The sequence below is a fragment of the Chelon labrosus genome, assembly GCF_963514085.1.
Source record: "Chelon labrosus genome assembly, chromosome: 20".
Lineage (NCBI taxonomy): Eukaryota > Metazoa > Chordata > Actinopteri > Mugiliformes > Mugilidae > Chelon > Chelon labrosus.
The window spans coordinates 12412180-12438750 of record NC_140353.1 but is presented as its reverse complement, the minus strand read 5'-3'; the positions used below and the strand labels follow the sequence as shown (position 1 = coordinate 12438750).

Here is a 26571-nt window from a genome sequence, read left to right as displayed (position 1 = left end):
CTGAATGTCCATGTAATGTTGGCATGTCACATTATAAAACCACAGTAATTGACCACTAACACAGTAATTGTTCTATTTTGTTGTTAAAGCATTGCTGCCTAAAGTAACATCAGCACAGAAAAAGAAAAACGAGTAGGTCTTGAAATGTGAAATATTCCACATAGAAAGGTAAAATAAATAAACTGAAGACAACGGGAAAGAAGAACAGGAGCTAAGCTGTGAGCCAAGTGTATGTATTATGTTGTTCTATCATCAATCTTTGAGGATAGAACACTAGGACTAACACAGGTGATTTGTCACCCTTTCTCTTGATTTTGTTACAATTTTGAACTAAAATTATTTTTGTTAGCCCTGCGACAGACTGGCAGCCTGTCCAGGGTGTACTATACTGAATTAAATCCAGTGAACAGTGGGATTTTCCCATGTGATTGTTTTTGTTCTAAGCTCTAGCTCCGTTGTAAAGTCGTAAAGTTAGGCCTGTTGATGCTACTGGCCTTTTCCATAGAACACATTTTGACCTGTTAAGAGAGGAAAATTAAAGTTTTAGTAATAAAATCCTCAGACAAGCAGCGCAGCTGGGTAAAATTACCAGTGGGTGCAATTTCTGGATTTTAATGCTAGTGTGACCCTAATTAGAAGAAAGATTGAAAGTGAGCAGGTAGCAGGTAGTGTGCCAATGCTACAGTAGATCATTCAGTATTCATTAAAATATTGTTTTGTTTCAATCACATTAACCAGTCAGTTTCTGGAAAAAGATTTTCAGGAGCTTATTTGTCTCATCCCACTTTTATGGGATATTTTATTTAAAAACTACCATGAATTTACTCAGCACAAAACTACCTTTTGTCTTAATAGATCAGATGCTCTATTTTTAATTCTAACATTCATCAGGAATGGTATTCTGGAAACAGACATTATAGAATTTACAATGGCCATGTATATTTACCAAGCAATAAGACATAAGATGTAGTGCCACGTATGAGCATGTTATGTTCATAGCGACAGTAGGCAAAGTCGACACAATTAAACAACAATACTACACTTGTGCATTTGTTGATTCAAGTCTACTCAAAATGAATCATCTGTGATTTGCCAACATAATGGATTCCTGGTTTTCAGTATACAGTATGTTGTAACCTCCTTGTGCAACTAAATGTTTCCAGTAACTGCTGATCAGTCCTCTACATCAGCCTTGGAGGTATTTGAGCCCATTCCTCAGTCCGCAAGAAGAAAAGTTTGAACATCTCTTTGTTTTGCTGGCAACATGTTTCTGTAGCTCCTGTCTCACCGCTATAATGTATTTATTCAATCAAGAAAGTGAATCAAGCATTTATATCCTAATATTTTCCCACTAAGTAGATTATCAAAGGTTTATACCAACCCTCTCACTGCAATTGAAAATTCCTTCTGACCCGGCCGGTCTGTTCAGCTTAAGGTGGTTTCATGCGGTGTTTTTACTTTGACTGATGTATTTGATTATTAGCGTGTAAACAGAGCCGGTGTGTGTTTTAAATTAGAATGGCTCTAGTGGCTGACTTAATAAATCGGGGACATAAAAATAAATTCGCGGGTAACAGAAAAGGTTGTAAAACTGTTAAGATGTGATTAAAAAATACCCATAAAAAAAATAAATAAAGTTTACATGGGGAAAACCAGAAAATGAGCAGCTCAAAGCATTTCAGTCGAACCAGACTTGTCCCAGAAGGGAACGTCTTGTTTACTCTGTTTGATGAATAATCACCCAGAAACCATTCATATCTTAACAGTGAAAACATTAGTCATTGTAATCATTTCGGTTCAGCTGTGTGGCCTCTTAAAAGGCCACACAGCTGAACCTCATCTAACCTCATCCTCAACCTCATCTAACTAAGATTTTAACACATTATTGCTGCATTTCATGCGCTGTCGTTTATCTTGCCTTCATGCAATGCAGCACACATTTGTTCTCTTTTTCTCTGCTCTCGGGCCGGTCCAAAAGAAGCAAACACTGCTATCGCTTAGCAAAACCTCATCTATTAAGCTCCAGTTGCACATATTTGGAAACCATTTCTAAATTCCAGCACAACCCTGAACCATAAATCTACTTTTTAATCTAATTTTAAATCAGTCACCTGAAAAGCAATTAAAAAGCAAAAGTATTAGACATGTAGAGGGTAATTCAGCACTCTCTCAAGGCCCTCACATTGTCCTGCATTCTGTCAGAGGTTAACTGTGGGCACTAACAATAAACTTTTAGGCAGCTTGGGAACGATTACTGACAGCATTCATAACTACTGGAGACAGAAGAAGAAATTCTTAGCCTTTGCCCAAGATTATGTTCATATTTATTTAACCATCAGGTCATTGTTGAGCCTCAAGACCACCTACAGTCCTGTCTGTCTTTAAATTATACCATAATGCATGGAAGGTAACATTTCTTACCCATGGTTAAAGATCCAGTCAGGAGTCACTAAGTTTCAGCTCAGTTTAACAATGCAAACTGCAGCTTTACTCCTTTGGTTTGCTCTTACTGCATTCATGGTGGAGCATTTAACTGCTAGGTACGTTCCTCAAAAGCTGGAGGAGACCAAACACAGAGCTATCTAATGCTTTAACAAGCAATTAATTTGCATAAAAAGTGAGGATGGGTCAATATTATTCACTCTAAAGACGGATGAACCCTCTGTGGCACCACCTATATGGTTTCTGAAGTGGTTTTGAAGTTCAGTGTCGGTGACCGTCGCCATCTTGTAAGTGTCTGACTCCCCCCATCTCCCTGCTAAAGAGGTAGGTAGGTGACATGTAACACCGTGTGAGGCCAACCACCGGTCACTCAAAGCATCCACGCTCTTATTTATGCAAAGTCTTAAAACCTGATATCAGATATCAGGCTATAAACTTGTTTATTTCTGCTATAAGGTTGGTTTTTCTAACGTGGGATTGACTGATTGAGCCAACTTCAAGAGGCCGAAAGGAACTAAACTATTTTTGTATTTCCGTGTTGGCTTAATTCTTCAGCCATTTGGTCGACATCATTTTTGCTGGTTACACAACAGCAGCCATAAATATTCCAACCAAATCTATCTAAAATATTTTACCAGTGGTCCCTGAAGTCCTCTCACAAACCGACCTATCAAGCTCCAAAATGTTAGAATCCTAATGCTCTTTCAACAACTTTTGTTTATCTAGATAAATACATTTTATTACTAAAAACTTTAATTTTCCTTTCTTAAGGTCAAAATGTGTTTTGTGGAAAAGGCCAGTAGCATCAACAGGCCTAACTTTACGACTTTACAACAGAGCTACAGCTTAGAACAAAAACAATCACATGGGAAAATCCCACTGTTCACTGGATCTAATTCAGCTCCTAAATATGAAGAGAGGTCATGAAAGTAAACTGGGGACAAATGGAGCGACTCCTTGAAGGAATGCAGTAGAAAATTGCGTTACACTATTCTGGGCTTGAAAATAAAAAAACTCGTCTCCATACTGGACATTTCATATCCCTGTTTGTTCTCAAAACACTCCCTCGCTCTAAATCAGTGTAGACGTAAAGATTTAGTGGCTTTTTAACCCAATGTGACAACAGGGAGACATAAAGAACAGAAGAAACTGTGAAAGAAAAACATATGTGCATGACATTTTTATGCATTTAAACAATAATAGCTTCATGGGTTATTGGAAACATCATTAACTACCTGAAGAGAAATTTTCCTCCGCTGACTAATAAATGTACGACACATCAGTCCTTCAATTCACACTTCTTTAAGTCGTTTGAAGCTGGGCTGACAGACTGAGAGTCAAACGGTGCTAATGCAAACAGCACCTATTTGTAATCATTGAGCTCTTCAGTTTGGTGTAAATGGAGGCCAAGAGGTTCAATACTTTCCAGTGAAGGAGCTCTATTATATCAGACTTTTACAGAACTACACAACCGTCCATGTAAAAAAACAGACACACCTTTGCTGAGATGCTTGAACGTCTGCCTGCATGCAGATACACATCTGAAGACCCATTCATGTGCAGTGAATCAGGCTTTCGGTATTTAAAAATTAAGTCCCGTAATTCAATTTATGATTTAATTGGTTGCAGCATGGCATCATTTTAGATGGTATCTCGTAGGAGGTTCGCTGTTTCTTCTTAGCCGCTCACTTTTTAACAAAAACAGGGATTTGGTTTATTTTTTTTATTTTTTAATACAGGGTCATTTCTGTTTTCCTGTGTTCTCTGACAACTGCATGTGACGCTTAAAGGCAGCATATAGACAAGCTAATGAGAATTTCTATTCAAAGTGACTTGGAACAATTCAGCTGATATATGATTTTGATGAGAAACATACTGACTAAAAGCTTAAAGTGATACTAATGGAGAAAAGCTTTCACTATATTAAAGGAGAACTCCGGCGCAAAATGAACCTGGGGTTAATAACACATGTGTACCGAGTTCGACCGTTCTCTGGTATATGTTTTCATGCATTTGTTTTGTTAGTCAAATGTGACCAGTTTCCCCAGATGGAGCCCGCCTGGATATGCGAGCCAGACATGAACGGTACTGTGTTCCTTTTTTAATAAACTGCCTGTATACTTGCAAAGTTCTCAATGCTTCGGTTTACATGTAGAGACCCTAGTTATGCTACCGTGTAAGTGTGGTGATATTGTGAGCCTTGTTAGTGGTATAGAAATAGCGATTTCTTTTTATGTGTAAGTGCGCCCCGAAGGCTAGCGTTATACGCTAATTAGCGGTTTGCAAGAAAACTGGTCACATTTGACTAACAAAACAAATGCATGAAAACAAATACCAGAGAACGGTCGAACTCGGTACACATGTGTTATTAACCCCAGGTTCATTTTGCGCCGGAGTTCTCCTTTAACATAATGTGTTTTAAAATACATTTTTCATATATGTGTGCTACGTTCTTGTCAATATAGGACACTACACATAACATTAATGTAAAAGTCTACAAAATAAGTCTTAATGCGCAACGTAACACATGTTTCTGGACTTTTAGCTTGTTGTGCTGGCGTCAAGTAGCCATAAAAATGTACGAAAACAGCTTTGGAGGGCACTGACAAATGATATCCTTAAGGGACAATGGTTAGCTAGGGTTGGGCTGGCAGTGAGCATCTACAGCCCTACATTACTTTTCAATATGTGAATATTTCCACAGTGACATGGTCGTCTGAAAGACCAACTGATCAGCATGGATGCTTTCATGGCTGTGCTTCCTGTCTCCCTTTTCAAATTACAAATACAGACTGCTGCCACCAGCTGATTCATAGAGTTATTTTCTTTCATGCAGATGCAGAACAAATGCACTTTCTATCTTTTAGCTACAATCATTGCAAAGTCCTTCGTTGTTTGTTTCATGTGTTATAGAAACAATACATACCAGAGCAGAATTTCAGACATTCATTCTACCATCTGACAGTGTCTGTACAGGTCACCCTGACATCTAACATACTGAGAAGGTGGCATCTAAAGGGACTGAAGCCGTCCTTCTCATCTCAAACCACAAAGTAAAACTCCCACTCAGTGTGAATGAGCCAGTGAGCTGACCTTCCTTCACCGAGATCAAATGGCGGTGTCTCTGAACAGTGTGCACCACTTTCAGTTCAGCACTGAGGCATGAATCAGGCCAAAATATCCCTGTGACCAACCAGAGCCAACGCCGTCTCCTGTATGACTCACCACTTCGCCTTAGTGAACTTGAATGAATATCTGCTGCTCAGTGATTTAAGGCTGATGCTTTCTGACAGTGCGCTAAAGCAATGCTTCCTGCGATGTAGAGGGAATTTAACAGAGCCAAATATAGCAAAATGATTCCTGGCAACAGGAGGTTGTTTGTCTGTTGTTGTCTGGTGCTCCTACAGTAAATGAACACCAGAATAGCCAAAAAGTCAGTTGGGTTAATTGTTCCCTTAGCAGGAAAAATAAATAAGTCTGGGTCTCCACTGTTGCTATTTCCACAGACTTCAAAAACTATCCTGACACATAATTATTCTTGTTGAATCTCCACCTTCTGTACTTCAGCTGGGAGTCACCGCCGCACCACAGCGCGACAGTGTTTTTATTCAACAAGACCGAGTCAGTCCCAAACTATTCATCACTTCAAGTGACGCCCATAAAATGTGAAGCATTTCGTGCCCAAAGCCAGAGTTCATTCACTGTTGTTTCATGCAAGTGAATAATGACAAAATGGCAGAGTGCTGCCCGAATGTTGGAAAACCAACATAACAAAAGCATTAATAACGCAGGAGACTCAGTTCTGGCCTATAGAAAATATATATAAATATGTGATTAATCACAAATTAGACGGTTTAATGATAAATAGCATTCCTTTTGGGATAATCACCTCATTCTGCTTCTGCAAACTTCTCTAGAGTATGAATTAGTATTTCATAACATACTTCATGTGCCCCTATTTAACATTTCTAAACTGCACATAAATATTCAACAAAAGCTTCTATAATGACTTCTTTCTCCATTGTGTTTTCCTTTGGCACACAGAAAAGCACATAATTCTCCACTATTATCTCACTGACTTCGCCCCCCTGTTAGAGTTTGCCACTGAATAAATCACGGGGAAAAAAAATAAAATTCGTGCTTTCGGCTCTTCTTTTCGTAAAAATCACCACACTGTTTAATCCCACCTGATGAAACCCGACTTTGATGAGCTGTCAGACTGTGCCGCAGACTTATTATTTCTATTCCACCGGGAGTCTTCCTTCTTCAGTTTCATCATGCGCGGCTACATTTTGGGGCTCCGTTCTATCTATTTACCCAGATAATCATGATCCTCCCTGGTCTGGGACTTATTATCTGCATGGTAGTGTACACCCACAAGACTGTTGTCAGTCTTTTTTTTTTTGCTCTTGTGCTTTATGAGCAGCCAGAATATACACAAAACTACACAAGTTTCCTTTTATCATGTGTGTACTTGCCAACACAGGATATTTGATGTTGATGTAATTTTCAAATATTTGAAGTATGACAACTGGAACACTTGAGCAAAATGTTATGTAAGAAAAAAATTGTAGGCTTAAACTTAAAATCTCCTTTTGTTTTGGGTGGCCTTAGACAAATTAAGACATTTCTCTGGGCTCTCAGAATTTTTTTTTTCCCCCAACAGTAAAATAATATTAAATAATAACAATAGTTGTAGCCATTCATTCATTTTTTTTCCAATTTCAGTATATTCTCTGCTGAAAAACACCACACACTCAACCCTCAACATTCGCCAAGTATAACATCTCACTTGTTTTGATTTTCCTGCCAAAGGTCAGCTAGATGTCATGTTTTATCTCTGCGCCTTTTGCCTATTTTTATCCATCCCTCTCTTTTTTTTTTTAGACTGTTTTTGATGACAAAAAAAAACAAAAAACATCCGTGGTCACCCTTGAACGGTGCACAGCTGGCTGCTCATCTGTCTGTTACCCATCCAGCAGAGTGACGCCCTAAGGCACCGCTTTGATCTACATCCCTCTCTTGTCGCCTGCTGTGGATACATCAATACGCCATAACTACACCTGAGCAACAGAAAATCAGGATCTCGCCCTCCTCACACACTTTCTGCTTTCTTGTTGCGTTACAGAGCATAGCAGGCGGAGTGGGTGGATAGCAGTAAACATATGAGCTCAAAGCGGGGAAGAAAGACAGACGTAATCCCAAAACATGTGAACTGTCCTGAAGCCTGCCAGACTAATTCTGAAGTGCTTAAGAGCGTCGTCATATTCACACAACAAATCACCGTGACATCTGACTCCTGAGATATCTGGATGAGTGAGCACATAATTCCTAACAGACTTGGGTGACATATCGGTTTATGTCTCTAACCCAGCTCCTCTCAGGTCAAACAGGTGTCAACTTTTAAAAAAAAAAAAGAAGTTTGTGCTGCGTAATTTAAACAACAGCATTAATCTCGCTGAAAATCACACTCAACAAATAAATACAAGAGAGGAGTTTGTCTAGAATATCAAATCATGGATTCACAGCGGATTAAAGCAGCTCACTCCAGTGATGAGCACACTCCGCATGATCTATAGGGTGCACTTCCTCCGGTAATTAGATTCGAACCTTGTTGATTAAGTGCAGATCAGACGCGTCTCCTTTTAACAGTCGCAGAGACACACGGCGCAAACTAAACACAGATGACTGGTTTAAAGCTGCACACATGCAAGCACACACGCACACACACACACACACACACACACCCATTGGATTAATACTGTTTGAGAGGCACTGCTGTTCAATCAACAATCAAAACATAATCAGACTCAGTGGTTATTAACCAGACTGACATTTAGGCCTGAAGCTCACACTTTCACTGCAGTCATATCTCCGCTGTCATTACCTAAGAGTCCCATTGGTGTCAGCATGAATATTCATCCACTGAAGTAACCACAGATTAGTTTCAGATAGCCAAAGCCAACATTTCATCTAAACTGAGGTGAAAGTGAAATCTAAGCATGCTGTTGATTCATACAGTCGCTCTGCACCATATCTTTTTTTTTCTTTTTTGGCATATTTTGAATTTTTTCATGATGACCGAAGCCTTCTTTTCCAGTGCTCACTTTGGGAAAATTAGCAAAGGCGTCCAGTAATGGGTATAAATGATGGCATGAGTCAGTTTGACGGAGAGTTCCTTAAGAGCTAATGGAGGAGTAGTATTTTGGCAGTGCTCCCCCTCACGTCATTTTGAAAGATGGGACTTGGCATTTTGCAGATCTATTAGAGGACGGCAGAGGGGTTCAGTTAAACATGCACATCAATCCCTCCGACTGTTTCTACTGTACACCTTCAAATACGCAAACATCTTCTTAAAGTGAATGCGCTGAGCTTATTGTTGCATTTTCACAATCCAAAGACCGCTAACAGAGAGAAATAGCTACTGGGAAGACTGAGAGACAATTTTGTTTTGATAAAATTTCTGAAATGAGCCGCAGAAGGAGAAACACATACTTAACTAAGTACTGGAATAGCAAAAGTATTTGCAAATGCAGGAGCTTTTTTGCAAATACCGCGTGAGCTGTGGCAAAGACAAAACGGTTAGCGACACCGAATAATGGAATAGTTTATAAGATAAATTGTATTCGCATTTGGACCAAGCTTTCAAACACCTCAGGGAGTGTTTCCGATAGTCACGCTCTCCCCTTCCACTTCCCAGGCCCCGTGTTATTGTGCCAATGTTGCAATCCTGGAATTCACTGGCATCAACGTTCTGGTGATTTAGGCTCCGGGTTAAACTGCCAATGAGCTTCCATCGTGGCCAGCAGATATCAAGATAATACGCGAAACGACTATGTGGGCCAAGCCTGCCTGCTTCATGTCAATACGCAGAACTGGAGTTGAGAGACGACGCCTACAACTCGACATTTTACACTCAATTAAGGGTTCAAACCACTACGACAGCTTTGTTTGCTTGCATGCAACCAAAAGCCGCTCTGATTTGACTAATCAGTGCTTTTCAGACTATACAAATGGAAACCAGAACCAGCACCAAAATCTCGTCCAGAGAGAAATGCGAAAGAAGTCACATTTTTACAGGTTGGCCAAAGGAGACCTTAACTGTATCTGCAGCATTGATACTGATATTGTGTGGAACACCACTATGCAGCGCCTGCAGATGACGGAAAGCCCACTGGCACATTCCTCATTGCCTCCTTTACCAGAAATGACATCTATAAACCCTTAATTTACTTTGTCAGACACATGTTGTTGAAAATGTGCTGTGTTCCTGTGCCACTAACAAATTATCGGAATGTTGCTCAGGCAGGTTTTAGCATCATTATCACTTTAGATTTTGGATGCGGCGAGGCAAAGATTGTAGTTTCAGATAAGTCTGACAAAATGAAACGTGCTGCGTCTCATGCGTCAAAGCACAACCAACTTTTGCTACCAGAAGACGGGCATGACTAAAGTGCATATTGTTAAAGATATGCTCAGTGTGCACATGTTGTGAATCAAGATCTGCTTGATAAAATGTACCATTTTAATGTTGATGAGAAACATTGCAGGTTTTCTGATTATAATTGGCCATGTAAAAAAAAACAAAAAGTAATTTCTGGGAAATAGGGTTTCTTTGGCATGGGTCCCTCACAACTGGCTTCATGCTGGATAAGACTCAGGCTGGCAGAAAGAAAGAGAGAGAGAGAGACAGAGAGAGAGGGGGATCTGACATAATACTGTGAGTTTTGGCAAAGCTCTCGCTGGGCACTCTCCTGTCACTGGGACTGACTGCAGTAAGAGCCACTTACGCTGATCTCAGCCCCCGTGAAAAGCAGAGGGGAGGGGCCCCTGCATGTGTCTCTCGCTTGAAAAAGAAAAAAGGTGGCGTTGCTGAAGACAAGCAGAAGTGCAAGCTACACACTGCCCTCTTTAGGCTCATCCCCGACAGCCTGACACACACTGCACAACGCATGCAAGTAACCAGCAGATGCACGGGAAGCGTGTGGCGCCACATTAGAGTGTGAAACAGGACAGGCGAAAACTTGATTGGGAGATCAGTGCAGGCAGGGGATCAAGATGTGGCTCCTAGGTAAACTCGTGCTGCGTGAGGAGATGGTAATAAATCATTTGTAGTGGATGCAAGTGAGCTCCTCGTAATGTCCATGCCCTCATGACTGGCGCAAACACTCACTCCTTTCACATAGTATTAAGCTTTGTATTCAAAAAAGCACAAATAAGCATGATTATATATTCTATTAAAATATTGAAACATACTTAATCACAAGAACTTACCTTTTATATATATGTTTTTAGTCTATTTAGTTTTAGTTTAACATAATAACATCTGCACAAGCCTGCTTCACCTTAGGATGCATCAGTTTAAATCAACACGGACAGCACACAATATTCCACATCTCACTGTGGTCCAAACTGTTCTGAGAGCTCCTTTCTTGCCAAGTCTTGTCGCGCTGCTGCGGCGCAAATGAATGCAAACAACAGATCCCCTCAAGTGCGCCTCATGAGAACGTGTCACCTCGGCTGGTGTCGCTCTCCGGAGAGGAAACACCTCTGGATCGGCGAGAGTGTACGTGTGTGTCAGACGCGTGTCCACAAGCTCTCAGCTGCAACAGGCTCTGTCTAAACGCTGGAGGAGCAAACACCCTGCGAGTGACAGCGCAGAGCGGCGGCTGCTAATTAATGACACTCACATGTGTTCGTTTGGAGAAAAGTAAGAGCAAAACGACTTAAGAGGGAAAAGTTGTTGTTTTTTTGCTTTAGACAAATAAAAGTGAATTGCACTACTCACTTATCAAAACGACGATGGAGAGATCAATGTGTTTTCTTGTATAATCCATGGCTCCCTTTTCTTCCACATCCACAGAGTCCGTGTTGGCTTTTTTTCTCTTTTTATTTTTTCGTCTCCTTTTGGCACCTTTACGCCCTCATGAATGCGCAGAAGGGACCGTCGCAAACCGCACGCTTAACGCACACTCTCGTGCGCTCCTCTGGACAGTGTAGTCATTTCTCCAAGTTGCGCACTGTTACTCATTCCGGTGATGCTGATGCTGCTGCAGCTCCCAGTGACGAAAAGCCCCCCTCCAAACCCTCCTCCCCCTTCCCTCTCTCTCACCTCTCTCTCTCTCTCTCTCTCTCTCTCCCTGACTGTGAGTTAGTCACCAGTCAAGAGGGCCCTTACTCCCACAGACGTTCATTTCCTCGGGTTTCTCTTTCCCTGACAGGCTGCGCGCTTTTATCACCGGTTTCTGACCTCTCAAGAGTTTTATCTCTGAGCCCCAGCTGCTGACGCCAGGAGGGAACACCAGCCTGTCCATAAAAATAAAAACAAAGTTTAAATCACGAGGTACAACAAGATCAGACCGTTGTTGGATATACAATACAGAAAACGTATTCTGATATTTTATCTTCATGATTATTTTATGTTTCCCTTTTAAAGTAGTGCAGAGAGATACTTTACCTGGGGAAAACTGCAGAAGTTAGTGGAATCAAATCAAATTAAAGACAGAGTAGAAGATTTAGAAGAGCCTTTTAAGAGTGCGTTATTATTATTAGCCATCATTTATTTAAACTGGCTTCAGTGGCTACAAAGCTGCTAAAAATCCCAAAAGAAGAAGAAGAAGAAGAAGAAGAAGAAGAACCAAAATCATGTGACTAAACGTGTCTGCTCTTTGGCAGTACTTTACTCTGAAAACCAACCAAACAACCAATCTACAAACTTTGCCACCAACAAAAAAAGTCACAATCAGAACAGTCGAGTACACTCGGACCGCAAAAGAAGAGGAAAGTTTCCTTGAAACAGCATCAATGCGAAAAATATCACAAAGAGGGTAACAGAGTTCACGGCGTTGCATGACCAGCCCATTTGTGTGGTGGAGAACCACAGGTTTTCACCGTCTGTCGGAGCTTGCGGAGACAAGATGTCAACACTACATGTCGGCCACAGCTCTACCGGAACTTCAGAACAGGAGTTTGGGTTACGGCTCTAATTTTAACTTTGACAGCCCAATTTATTACGCTTCATAAAGTCACACGGTGCACATGTGATCTAGGAGAATACAAGACAAGAAAAGCATTTCTGAATCTCCAGGGGTGGAAAAATTTTGTACTTTTTTTTGGTATACATTTTGGATCAGGACTTGCGGACTCCCTAGTCAGAAGTGACTGATCTGAACGAATGCCTCTAATTACAAGTGAGTCTTGGGTTATTGACAAACCCTAGTCATGTAAGTGGGCACCCAGCACAGATGTTCCAATATAAAAACCTAAACTCCCAAAGAGTGAAGCAAAGCCACATGGATGCAAGAAACCTCAAACAAGTCAAACAGTTGCCTTTATTTTTGTTTGGTTTTTAGATATACCATGACTCGGATGACTAGGAATCTTCACGAACATGATCACAGTGCGTTGGACCCAGAATCAAAAGGGATTCTACAACTGCGGGCTGCACTCCATGGTATTCTTACGGGATAGTTACTTAGCTGGGCTTTCACAGGGCCATTTGGCCTCAGTGGTTTCCACAGAGCTCAATCAGTGCAAACCGCTGATTGCGATTGTCTGCTTCATGTTCACCAGAGGTCTGTACCAAACCAACTGTGAGAGCCTCTGCTAAAATGTGACCAGTGAATCACCCCTAATTACCCCTCTGCTGCATGTTCTGTGGTAACGGAGGATTCCACATTTTTAACAAAAAACAAGACAGCTTTTATATGTTAAAATATGCAGAACATCTCGTATGTTCACTTGCTGCAGATGCATTGTAAGGTTCCAAGAAAACAAAAGCAAAAAAATAAAAAATGCTATACAAATGATGCAAATTAGTTGGGATCAGAATTAGACCCCCCCCTCCACCACTACCACTTATGCCACAATGAAAAACACATTGTTAGTCAGGGCATAGGCATGCTGCTATCACTGTAGCTGCTCCCCTGCTGCGCTAAACCATGCAAAAGTCATAATTATATAAGATGCTGGTCTGAATAAAAGCATTTTCAGGTAGTGACGAGAGAAGATGGAACAGGCTGAAGATGTTTTCCTGCCTTTTTCCTCCAGAGTGATGTGAATGATACAGCTGCCTTAAAATAAGCATAGGCACAAGGCAACAGCAGCTTTCTGCTTTAAAGTAGAAACTTTGACTTACATCCCGCCTCACTGTTTGAAGCAAACATGGTAAAGAATGAGATTTCTGTTAAGAAAAAAAACATGGGTTTGATTTGATTGAACGGAGGGGTTCACAAACTTCTTAATGATAATGTCTTTATTCGATTATCTCAATTTGACTGGATACTTCCCAAGGACTGTGGTCATGTTTTCATCAGAGTTGGCAGAAATTAGTATTTGTTTTGAAAGGGGGGAGCAACTGCAGCCACCGTGATCTAAGTGGATTATCTGAGAGTCTGGCTTTTGAAGACGATCCAGTTGGGTTACTCCGGAGTGATGTGAGGCTATCTGATGAACCTACAACCTAGTACAATGTTCGCTGTGTTTAGATGGACAAAAACCATTGCTATAACAATTCAAATAGCCCAATCGAAACAGAAAATGCCTCATGAAAACCGACTAGGGAATCTGGAAGCCAGGTCAACACCTTGTGCTGTTTTTCATGTTTCTTATGAGTTGTTCCTAAACTGTTTTTTTTTTTTTATATTTTTTTTGTGCCTTTATGATAGACAGCTGAAGGTGGACAGGAAAGGGGGGCAGAGAGAGAGGGGATGACACGCAGCAAAGAGCCACAGGTCGGACTCGAACCCTGGGCTGCTGCATCGAGGACTCAGCCTCGGCACATGGGTCGCCAGCTCTACCCACTGAGCTATCCCAGCGACCCCCTAAACTGTTTTTGTGTGTGTCTGTGTCAGGCTGCATCCTGCTGGGGGTGGCTGCTGCCATCAAGGAGTGTCATTGCTATGGGGTGGGGGGTACCTGGTCTGGTCTAGGTGGGTGGTACATGTCAGTCAAGTCACATCCACACTAATTCCAGGTCCAAACGTTTCTCAGCAGAACGTTGTATTGTCACAAGATGGTCAATGTTATTTACTTAGTTTATGGCCATTTCAGAATCACCAGTTAACCTAACAAGCACGTCTTTGGACTTTGGACCCACACAAGAACAGGAAGAACCGTTCAAACCCAGAAGCCTCTTGCTGTGAGGCGTCAGAGCTAGCCATAACACCGCTGTGCCGTCCTACATCATTGGATCCTCTTAACATTACACAGTTTACACTTAAATGCTGTAGCCTAAGGTAAAATGCACCACCTTGTTATAGATTAACTCAAATTAAAGTTATTGCCCCGTGAAAAAAATGAGAGCTCAACAGTGGATGAACAACACTCAACAACCTGTTCACTATTTTTCCAACTTTTCTCTCCTCCAAACAGAAATCCTCCTCCATAACACAGGATGCGTATGCGTCACTCCACTTAATCATAAACTAAAAGCTGGAAATCTCAACGACATGACATCCAGTTGTGTGAGATAATGAATTTGTATCTGTGAAATGTCAACTCCACTGAGAGAAGTTATTACGTACATCTCGCTAAATTGAACCCAGTGATCTCTATGTGGTTGCGGTTTATAGTGCTCGGAGCTGCAGTGCATCACGCAGAGAGGACTTTCCGTTATTATGACCACCCCGTTGATATCATTAAGGGCAGTCCTCAGTAAATAACAGTTGTGGAGTGCATTAGTTTAAGCAATGTGCAACTAATAAAATGAAGCAATGTGGAAGCTTTGCTAGCTTGACTTTTCTTTTTGGATCTGTCTCCTTACAACAGCTACAGTCAATAGCTGTATATTTCAAGAGATCAACTGAGTTTGTGGAATATTAAAGCCGTAAAGATAACAGTGGAAATAACTGCACCATCTCTGCAGTTCCCAACTGCTCTATACTGTTTTTAACATCCATCAGCTCTTTGTTTAAGCTGAACATATTGCTGCTTTCCGCTTTCACATTACTTTCGACCACAAGGCAGCTGTTTTTGATTTAAAACCTCAAAAAAAAAAATCAAAACAAAAATCAGTGCACTACCTGCACAACATCAGACAGAAAGCGAGCGACCAACTGGTGAACACAGTGCAGCATTCACCAACTAATATTTCTCTGTTGGTTGAGACAAAACAAAAAAACATACATAAAAGAGAATAATATTGGATTTATATCAAGGTGAACAGTTTGCTGATATGTCTATCTAATGTTAGTTTCTTCCTTCTGCGTTTCAAGTGGCCATGGACTCAGCTTTTGATGTTTTCTGAGCTTTCCTTCAACTTCCTGAAGCCTTTATATGGAGTCTCTTATGCTATAAACTCTTATGGAACCTAAAAAGGTCTAAAAGGTCTTGAACTTTTTATGTCTGTCAGGGTTTTCTTCCAACATCATGTTTGCTCTGTGAGGCCCTTGTGGGGTTTTCTGCTCATGGGTATTAGCCCTTCCATGCATGCACTGGGTATTTGTTAATGGAATAACCATCGTGCAACCAGTGCTGCAGTTTTACTACTGCGACCCAGCTGGAGTTCAGCGTTAAGGCACCTAGCTTGCGTCTCTCTCTTATTCCCGTGACCTTTGTTTGACTATGTTTGCAACCGCTCAGTATGATCCTAAATCTAATCAAGTAATTCAATTAAAAGAACCTCATTACTTTGAACAGCCTGCAGAGGTAAGGCTTCGTCTCAGGTCTCGTTGCATGATATTTCTTTTTCCAAGAACTTTTTTTTATTTGAGCCTGCTTTGTTTGCAGCCGGTGCGGGTGATAAAAGACAACCAGAAGAGAGACAAATCTTTCTTCTCATTAGAGGAGACTGATTGATTTCAAGTGTTCTGTACATGACTTAAAGTTTTGTTTTTGATCGCTTTGAAGCTCCTCGTATTCGAGAACTGATCAGAGAAACGTGTTTATGCGTTGGCTGAATTACTCTCCAGCATGTTCTCCAGTTGTGTCTGTGTGTGTGTTAGTTTGAGGCAACAGTGGCATTACTCCAGCTGAACGTGTGGTTTCAAACGTTTCTGCGAGTCAGATGTAATTACCCTGAAGAACTGTGATGTGTGTTTTTCTCGTTATTCCAGTTAATATTATTTGGACAAATATCTGGAAACACAGCTTGTCCTTTGGAAACTTTCTAACCATTTGAAAGATGCTATCAGTTGTTCTGGCGTTGTTACAGCTGTAATCCACATGAGAGAAATAAACAGTTCTCCATATATAATTTCATTTTTCAGTCCCTCCACTACAGGCATGGCCATAAGTCAGCATATAGGACCTACAGTGAAAACTATACTGGCAAAAAAAAAGTTCATCTAGACAACTGGGATTTAGGAACGCTTATTCACAAAATGAAGTCATGTTCACTCACACACACATATAATGCAAAATGTCAGCCTGAGAGGGGAAACAACTTACAGCGGACCAGACCTTTGTGACCTCACAGCTGGCTCCAGCAGAGACTGCAGAGAGGTGGGAGTTCTGGGTCAATTACCCCTTTTATGTAGCAGTTGGGGGTTTGATGTCTTGCTCAAGGACATTCCTAACACAATGGAAGCATGCAGATGGAAGATCCTGAGCCTCTGATTGCAGGACGGCACACTTAATAAACTGGTGGTATGATACATTGGTTGAATTACACGTGGTTCGGGGGGTTGGGGAATTTGAAGGGCCAGACTTTCTACATTAAGGCCGATTTAAACCATGCAAAGATGTTTTTTATTTGTGCCGCTCATCATGCAGATTTCACACACATCTAATATTTATCAAGTTATTCCCATACTTCAGGCAAAAATGTTTCAAATCTCTCTTTTTTGCTCAGAGATCTGAGATCCTTTGCGGTGTAAAAAGTTCAAATCGCATGAAATTAGATTCCATCTGCAATTATGTGACGCTAATGGGTAGATTACCACCAGGCTAACTAGAGGTTATGAAATTGCACTGACAGTTTCAGCAATTGGTTTATGAAGTTCAACCCAGGTAGCAATACGATTAGCAAACACTAGGGGAATGCTATACCACGTCAGCAGCTTTGGATGCGAACTACTTTCTACTAATGAAAAATAAATCAACTCCTTACAGACTTCTGAGTCAGCAGATCTGATGCCTTTTATGTTACGCTCTGCAAATCAACATAAAGTTGTACTTCAACGCAGCACGCAGACAACGGCCAGCTGGCAATGTACATTTGTGCACTTGCGTGAAAGGAAAGCTCTCTAGCAGGTGGCAGCAGTCTGTATTCGTCATTAAACATGACAAACCGGCTAGGATTATCTAGCGAGAATAGGAAGCTAAGAAGAGTACCTAAATGAATGACAGTGATCAGTTGGTCTGCGGTTTATTTATTAATTTCTGGATGATCCCATTGTTGTATTTGAATATTCAAATTAGATGAAGATAAAAAAATAAGCAGAGCCCTCTGTGTGCCCTTAAAACTTTGTTGGTTTGCTTGCTTTTGCAACATCCATTTTTTCTTCTTGTGCGCTGGTTTGCTAAGCTGATCAGAGCAATCTCTCTCACCAGTGCACTCTGGCCACATTTCAACAGGCTGAATTGGCTGTAAAAGAGGTACAATTAGTACCAAAGCCACATACGCTTACCAACAGTCCTACACCGGCACACAGCCAACCGCCAGCTTGGTGTGTCACGGCCCCAACACTGGTGGTGGAATGTGGTAGAAAAAAATCCCTTTCTTAGCTAGTGTGTCACCTGATAACCCCAATGGAGAAACCACCCATGGATGAACAGTCAAAGCAAACCCCTCTTTATCAACATTTTCTACAGTTCTGTTCTGGCACGAGTCCGCCTGTGAATAATAACATGGCTCAAAGACAGCCGCAAAGGGTTAAGTGAACGGCTTGTGGTGTGTTAGGCCTTGTAAGTATTTTGGGTGACATATCCGTACAAGAAAAACTGGACGGGGCCGAATCAAAAACAGATTGTGTTTGAAAGAGTACTGAAACAAATGGCCAAAAGGGGCCGCAGAGGGCCAAGTGTCAGAGAAAAGAGACTTAAAGACAGCCATTAAAAAAGCCTCAGAAGTGGTCATGGTCGATTCACCAGCCCGTTTTATAGTGAGCTTGATGATGTATTGGGTGATAAACCCAGATGTCAGCCCCGTTCAGTGTGCCGTCTTGTTGTTTTGTCTTGTTCACCGAAGTCTACATTTAAATAAAATTAAAAAATAAAAAATAAAAAACATATATATATATTTTTTTTTTTTTTCATTCATCCATTCATTCATCTTCTGTACCTGCTTATTCCTGTTAAGGGTCGCGGGGGTCTGCTGGAGCCTATCCCAGCTGTCATCGGGCGATAGGTGGGGTACACCCTGGACAGGTCGCCAGTCTATCGCAGGGCTAACACAGAGAGACAGACAACCATTCACACACACACCTATGGCCAATTTAGAATTACCAATTAACCTAATGAGCATGTCTTTGGATGGTGGTATATATATATGTATATATACATACAAATCTGATCTGATCAGTAAATGTCGTGCAGTGTGAATGCAGATTAGAAAGTTGGGGAGCAACATTTATGATGATACATTTATTCTGCATCGGTCCATGTACTTATTGAAACCTAACGTGATATAAAAGGAGAACAAGATGCAGAGGGTGAAACTAATTAATACGACCTTTAAAAACTGCAGTGAATTCAGGATTTATTGATGCATGTGTTTCCTATTCTCTTCCCAGATTTAATCCCATTAAAAGTTCCAGTTTACTGTAAGCAAAGTCTCTCTGAATACATCACTTTATAACTTGATTAGTTAACAGACAGATGTATTGACAGATGTTGTCATGCACTGGCGAATACGCTGTTCACCCCCACAGACGACAGGAAACGACTCGCTCTTGATGCCTAATCTAATAAAAGTGAAACACGTAGCCGTCTCTGTCTGTCAGGATGTGTTTTCCCCGTCTTTAGTCCATGCGTGTGTTTGTGAGTGTACATGAGACGGTCTAATCAGGGGCCCATCGGGAAGTGTCTCCCTGTTGTACATGTCCCAGTCACTCTAAAGAAATCTTCAAATACCGCAAGATGAAGACTCATCCATCAAAACTTTATACAGCTGCTTGTAAAGCCAAATATATCATCATCCAGTACAAGAAGTAAATAAAAGACATCCGAAACTTTTTCTTCTCTGTCTTCCTCTCTCTCTCAGTGGTCCAGAGTGTTGGACATGTTGACGGAACAGTTAAAGGGGAACTCCGGCGCAAAATGAACCTGGGGTTAATAACACGTGTACCGAGTTCAACCGTTCTCTGGTATTTGTTTTCATGCATTTGTTTTGTTAGTCAAATGTGACCAGTTTTCTTGCAAACCGCTATTTAGCGTATAACGCTAGCCTTCGGGGCACACCTACACATAAAAAGAAATCACTATTTCTATACCACTAACAAGGCTCACAATATCACCACACTTACACGGTAGCATAACTAGGATCTCTACATGTAAACCGAAGCATTGAGAACTTTGCAAGTATACAGGCAGTTTATTAAAAAAGGAATACAGTACCGTTCGCGTCCGGCTCGCATATCCAGGCGGGCGCCATCTTGGGGAAACTGAACTGTCTGTTGCCGGAAGAAAGCACTGAGAGCATACAGAAGCACTGAACGAAGAGAGTTCAGTTTCCCCAAGATGGCGCCCGCCTGGATATGCGAGCCGGACGCGAACGGTACTGTATTCCTTTTTTAATAAACTGCCTGTATACTTGCAAAGTTCTCAATGCTTCGGTTTACATGTAGAGACCCTAGTTATGCTACCGTGTGAGTGTGTTGATATTGTGAGCCTTGCTAGTGGTATAGAAATAGCGATTTCTTTTTATGTGTCGGTGTGCCCCGAAGGCTAGCGTTATACGCTAAATAGCGGTTTGCAAGAAAACTGGTCACATTTGACTAACAAAACAAATGCATGAAAACAAATACCAGAGAACGGTCGAACTCGGTACACATGTGTTATTAACCCCAGGTTCATTGTGCGCCGGAGTTCCCCTTTAATACCAAACAGTACATCTTGCTTGTCCGTGCAGGTCTAGGTGTACTGTAGCTCAACGCTAGCAGATTTAAACTCCTTTAGGGACATGGAAGTATGTGTATGTATGAGAGAGAAGGGAAGACAGATCCAGTAAAGGAATCATAATTTGTTTAGTAAATATCAGACACATCTGGAAATTGCAGTTGTTTTTCAGATAGGAATTGTGTTGCAGTGAATGATATCTCGTCATGGGAGGTAAAAATCTCTGACTGGATTTAATTTCCTTCCTTCTGGCAAAGCATGAGCTCCTGAAGTAAATTTTTAAATAGTTGGAAGCAAAGTGGAGGACCTTGAGACAGAGCTAACAATGAGGTGATGCTCTGAGAAATGGAAAATTCCTCAGCAAGCGGGGGATACTGTAATACCAAAAATGTACGAGCAGGGAGAAGATTATGGGAAATGATGACGAAAAAAAAGGAAGGACGTAGAAGAAAAATAGAAACATTGTAAATTGAGAAAGAGCATTATAAAGTAAAACACGAAACATAAACAAAAGCTTGCACTTTCATAATATTAGCAGAAATAGAACAAAGAAGAGAGCCAAAGACCACAGAACTGAGACCCAGATAAAGAGGTGACATGTGGAAGCAAATCAAGAGATGATGTGAGAGCACAAAGGAACAAAAGAAGATTTTGTGTGGAGCCTCGAGACATTTTCATGGAGAGCTCTGAAGTCAGAAGAGAAATTAGGGAACGCATCAAAGTGACAGTGAGTACACTGGCCCTTTTAAGCGTCTGGAAAGTTCGCCCTTAAGGAAGTTGGACATTTTCTTTATGCTCTTTGTTGCGTGTTGAGTGTTAGATGAGAGATTTAATTTACTTAAACATCTGTTAAATGTGAAGCTTGAATAAGCAGCTAGTTAACTTAGGTCATATTACTTAACTCATATTCTTAGCGCTAAACATGTGACTTAAATGTAGTGCTGTCAAAACTTAATTGTTACGAAAAACCTAAAATGACGAGATAAAATTTTATATATTGAGCTTTTTTTAAAAAAACCTTACACATTCAAAAACCTTCAATGACACATTGAAGAAGTTACACAAAAAGTTTTTAATGAGAAATCTAATTAGTACTTGTGGATGTCGCTTTTTATTCACAAGCTTCATAGCGGACTTTTTTTCAGAAATACTGAAGGCCATTGAAGTTAGTTTCTTTGTTAATACCTACACTGTTTAGCTGATTAATACATCAACCGTGGGCTTGTGTGGAGGTTTACTCTGTATTTTTATCTCAGGAAAACATTAATAGTCTGAACGCCTCAACTTTTTGTCATTACTTCGGACTTTCTTGCTAGTTGCTAACTTGCTAGTTAGCATGCTAAACTGTTAGCCTCAGTGGCTTTTAGGCGCCGACAGTTGCTAATGATCTCACTTGATCGGAAAACATTTTGTGTACACAATTTCTCACGGTGTAATCATGAGATCACAAATTCCATTTGAAGAAGCAATGCCCTCCCACATGGCAGGAACCTGGTATTAGCATAAAGACGGCTAGCTACTAGTCACACTAATTGGTGAACCCTTTTACTTTTACTGCATTTTTGCAGATATTCTTCACACAGATTAAATATTTTCAATAATAACTTTTAGAAGTGCTTGTAGCTCGACTTTAAAACCTTGGGACAGTGGAGCTACCTGTAACTCTCTTGGTCCTGTTATTAAGCTAAGCTAGCAGACTATCTGGTGTCCCTATCTTTACTTCACACATCAGAATAATTGTAATAATTGCTTCCCAATGGAAAAACCCCCCCCCAAAAAAAAAACATAGACAACAACACATCTTGTTTGTATAGTGTCCATCTTGTTTCAACTTTCCAAGTAAAAAGCTAAGGAGCTGTGAATGCACTGCATCAGACAGCATTAAGGGAAATATGTTGGTTTTCTTCCTCAACTGTACCCACAAGAGCAGAGGGCATGGAGAAGGAAGAAAAACATATCAAACAAACACTCAGAACATGTGGACATCCAAACTGGGCTTTGTTTAAAAGCACAAAAATATATACCAGAACGGACAGAGAGAAAGGAACAACAAGTGGAGAAACATTGTAATCCTTTATATGTGGTTGGAGTATCCAAAAAAACACATCCCTGTTCACTTCAAAACCAGAAAGACGCTGCGGCAGAAACTCGTTCACCCCAAAGACAAAACACCCAGAGCAATGTATTTTATGCTGATCGGTGCATTGAGAAAAGTACAGACTTGTACAGTGGGGAAAAAAATAACCCATTCACATGGGCTCAACACAAGAGAGTCAGCTGTTTAAACCAAGGTTCAGCTGTCCACCTACATCTGAAGGACGAAGGACACTCCTGAGGACAACAAAGTACACATTCTTTGCCTGAGTAGACAGATGGTTTAAAAGAGGAGTACAGGAAGCCATCTATCTCAAATTGGAAAACCCCTCTCTGAACAGAGGAGGTGGACTGAGATATAATCCGTCATCTATTTACAACACAGTCCCAAAATATTTCATCCCCATTCACATCTTGAGACTGCACCCTCTGACCAATAATGGGTTGTTAGGATGTCATTCATTGGGGAAGGAAAACAGGATCAAAACAGTTTTCTCCAATTACAGGTAACTGGTTGTCAACAGACCCTAGTCATGCAAGTTTCAGATGGACAAACACCCACAGATGGTCCTATTTAAACCCCATTAGTCATTTACAGCTGGAGAAGCTACTTGGATAAAACATCTTCAAGAAATCCGAGAAGTCAAGTTGCCCATGTTTCAGCTTGCATTTTTGGACCTTCTAATCAACACATCTTAATTGGTAAATTTACACCAAAAGATAATTTGTCAACTAATGTGCTCTAGTGGGACTGTGCACATTTTATTGACATTGGAGAACGCCATGCTTACTGTCTCTGCCTGCTTGGTTAACCAAGTTTGCACTGGACTTTTCACCGTCTCGCTGAGAAAGTTAAAATATTGTATATATTCTCAGTCTATTAGCTTTTCAGTGAAGCTGGGACAAATCAGATATGCAGAAAATCATTTGAGGGTATCTTATTTGTTTATTTATGGTCAAATCCGAGACAGAGATCTAGTCTCTGTCAGTGTTGCTTCTGGCTGCTAGCTCTGCCACCACTAATCACACTAACCACAGCCTCTGGAGGAAGGAAATTGAGATTTTTGACCTCAGCGGGTAATATTGTTCTCAAGTCTTTCTAATGGTCAGATTGGGAAAAATATGTTTCCATAGAAGAAATTCATAAGGTTTGATGAGTCAGAAGCACACTAATGGTCTTTTTGTGTGAATCAGTTAAAAGACATACGCTGTTGTGTGCATTTGAGACATTGATGCAAACCTTGAGGACATATTCCTGGCTCCCGTCCTACCAGATGTTAATCTCTGCACATGTCTCCATGGCTATCAGATATTACAGAATGCAGTCTTGGCACTGTTGTGAGCGGTGTAAAGTAATCCATCACTTAGCATGAGGGAGTACATTACAGAGCATAAAGGTTTATAGTGTGCTTGTTATTACCTGTGAACCCCAGCATGATCTTCTCACACAGTGAAAATGTTCCGTGAAAAAGGTTTATTGTGATGGACAGTTTTCACATTTTAATCATTTTTCATTTAACAAAACAGATGAAGAAAGTTCAATTGTATTTTAGCTCAAATATATAATATATATAAAAACAAGCTAGACACTTGTGAGACTGCAATATCAAGATCCACGACAATCCAAGTGTGGCCAAGCTACATCACTTCAACGTTTCAACGAGTCCTAGGCGTGCTTTAGGTTTGACGGCAATCTATGGTGACAACAGCAGTGAGAAACAACTGTTCAGATCTGCTTTACAAAGTACAAATGCTAAAGCTACCGACTGCTCGCTAGCTTTCAAATCTCTTTAGAGTACAACCTTCTTAAGAAAGGTGCATTTAAATGGATCCATCTTCTGGTATTCGCACTCTTGTAAGAAATTTTTGGTCAAAGTCAGAGTTCACAAGTTATGATGTGTTAACTGATGTTTTTTTTTTGTATAAATGGTGGATGGTAAGTTTCTTTGTAATATTACAACGTGAGGAAATACTGACATTTCTAACAGCTTTCTAACAGCTGCTAAATTTTTAAATGCCAGCAGCTTCTTGGCAGTGGTGCTAGCAGTGGTCTCAAATGAACGGCAATGATGTTTGATTAGTGCACGTTAAATAACATTTCCGTTTACTGATTCATTGTTATTCAGATAGGTTAAGGATATTTAGTCATTAATTTTGATTTGTTAGAAGCAAAAACAAATAATAATCTCATTCTGGCCTGATGATAAGGATAAGAAGACTTATCGTCTTTCAAAAAGAATTCTCCAGTGTCTCTGATCCATAGCCAGGACTGTTCATTTTGGCCTCACAGTTTTGCAGCTGTTACTGACTATATTTGGAAATGTTTCTCAGGTGGCAATTTTTAAAAAATAGCCCAGTGCTTATCTGAAAATGCAAACACTGAAGGATTCACACAGATATTTCATAACAGATGATGCCTAATGGTGAAATCTTCTCATTCTGCATGATAACGTCAACCCTCCATAGTGCCATTTGAGAATTATCTACAAAACACTGTGGATTCCCAGCTGGAGCTTATTCATACCTGGCCAGTTTAAATAGAGTGGCTTCCACCGTGAAATTGCTGCAAAAGGGTCTGTTCAGATTTTTAAAAGAAAATGACCTTTCCATTTCCGATGCTCAGCAGCAGCAGGCAGCAGGATCAGGGAAGAAACACAGGCCTCAGAAATGTCATCCAGTCCAATTGCTCAGTCAGAATTTCTGTGTCTAACTGATCTTGGGTGCCTGAACAGGGGCCAGAGCACAACGTGCCAAACATAAAGCAGACTGCAGGCTGGCATACAACAGCGATATAATAAAGCAGCTCAGGCATACTGAGAGACAGAGGTGACGCAGATACTGGTGAGTACTGCGTAAGTGCTGTGTTAATGCCCACCGAAGGACCCATCAGTAAGTCTCCACTGTAACAGAAAAGTGGTTTCTGTTTTATGTTGCACAAATCAACCAGCACGAAGCAGTGGATTCTGATACCCGTGGTCTAAAGTGGTAGACGGAGACATGATTACCTCGCCATTATCTCAAACTCTAGCAATAAACAACTGAGAAGCAGCATTTCAAGCTTTTAATTTTTATAGATGTTTTCAACATCATCTAATACGTGCTGAATTATGGAGCGTTGCTTTATGAATAAAACAGATGAGCTGAGTTTACACTGCTCATTCTGCTGTGAAAAACGTTTGGGAGGTTTTCAGATTGTCATAATTCAAGCATCTTTCCGACCGTACAAGATTTTGGCCGGTGTTCTGTTGCGTTCTGTAGAATACATTAAAACAGGACAAAACAGGGCCGACTGTTGTGTAAAACCTCCATGCGAACCGTTTTAACAGAGCCCTCTGTTTGTCGTTAAAAGAAAACATTTAGCGTTGAATTCTTACGATTTGCAGCTCACAATATCTGGACAGACTAAATTTGTTCGATACGCGTCAAATTGGTTTTTGGACGCCTCAGTGTTGTGGTTGTATTTCAGCCCCATTTTCAATTTCACGCTTAAAAATAAACATTCATTCCCAAAGTACATCATTTTATAAATACTGGCTCCAAAGAGAACCACAGAAAACCTTTACCCTCATGGCGTAAAGGCAGGTTTGACATAATTTGGAGATAGTCATTCGGACCGCTACTCTATGACAGATGTCATCTACATACACTCTGTCCATCGAATCTGAAAAAAAATGTCTCTTACGTGTGTGTGTGTGTGTGTGTGTGTGTGTGTGTGTGTGTGTTGGGAATTTCTTATTTTTTTTCCAATAAACCCATAACTCTCTGTAACATATGCAGACCAGTGCATCGACAATACTCCACAACCCATAGGGGCCACTACCCTACGACAGATGTCATCTCGACACCCTCTGTCCTTTGAATCTGAAATGTCTCTTACCAGTGTGTGTGTGTGTGTGGGTGTGTGGGAGTGTGTAGGTGTGAGTGTGTGTGTGTGCCCGCACGCGTACCTTAATGAGAGGTTTTTATGTCTGGGCATGTCGTGTGCTCTGAAGGTGCAGCAGCTGAATGCATCATAAGATATGACTGACAGACCAGGTG

General features: G+C 40.8%; 1 protein-coding gene across 1 annotated transcript in view; it reads right to left on the bottom strand.

Annotated features, from left to right (window-relative positions):
- The window catches only part of ltk (leukocyte receptor tyrosine kinase), a 46581-nt gene extending 35167 nt beyond the window's left edge, over window positions 1-11414 (bottom strand). Inside the window, exon 1 of the mRNA XM_084568892.1 lies at window positions 11231-11414. Within this exon, the coding sequence (XP_084425018.1) occupies window positions 11231-11279 (49 nt within the window). The 5' untranslated portion in view covers window positions 11280-11414. The remainder of the gene's footprint in view (window positions 1-11230) is intronic.
- Between the last annotated feature and the right edge of the window lie 15157 nt (window positions 11415-26571).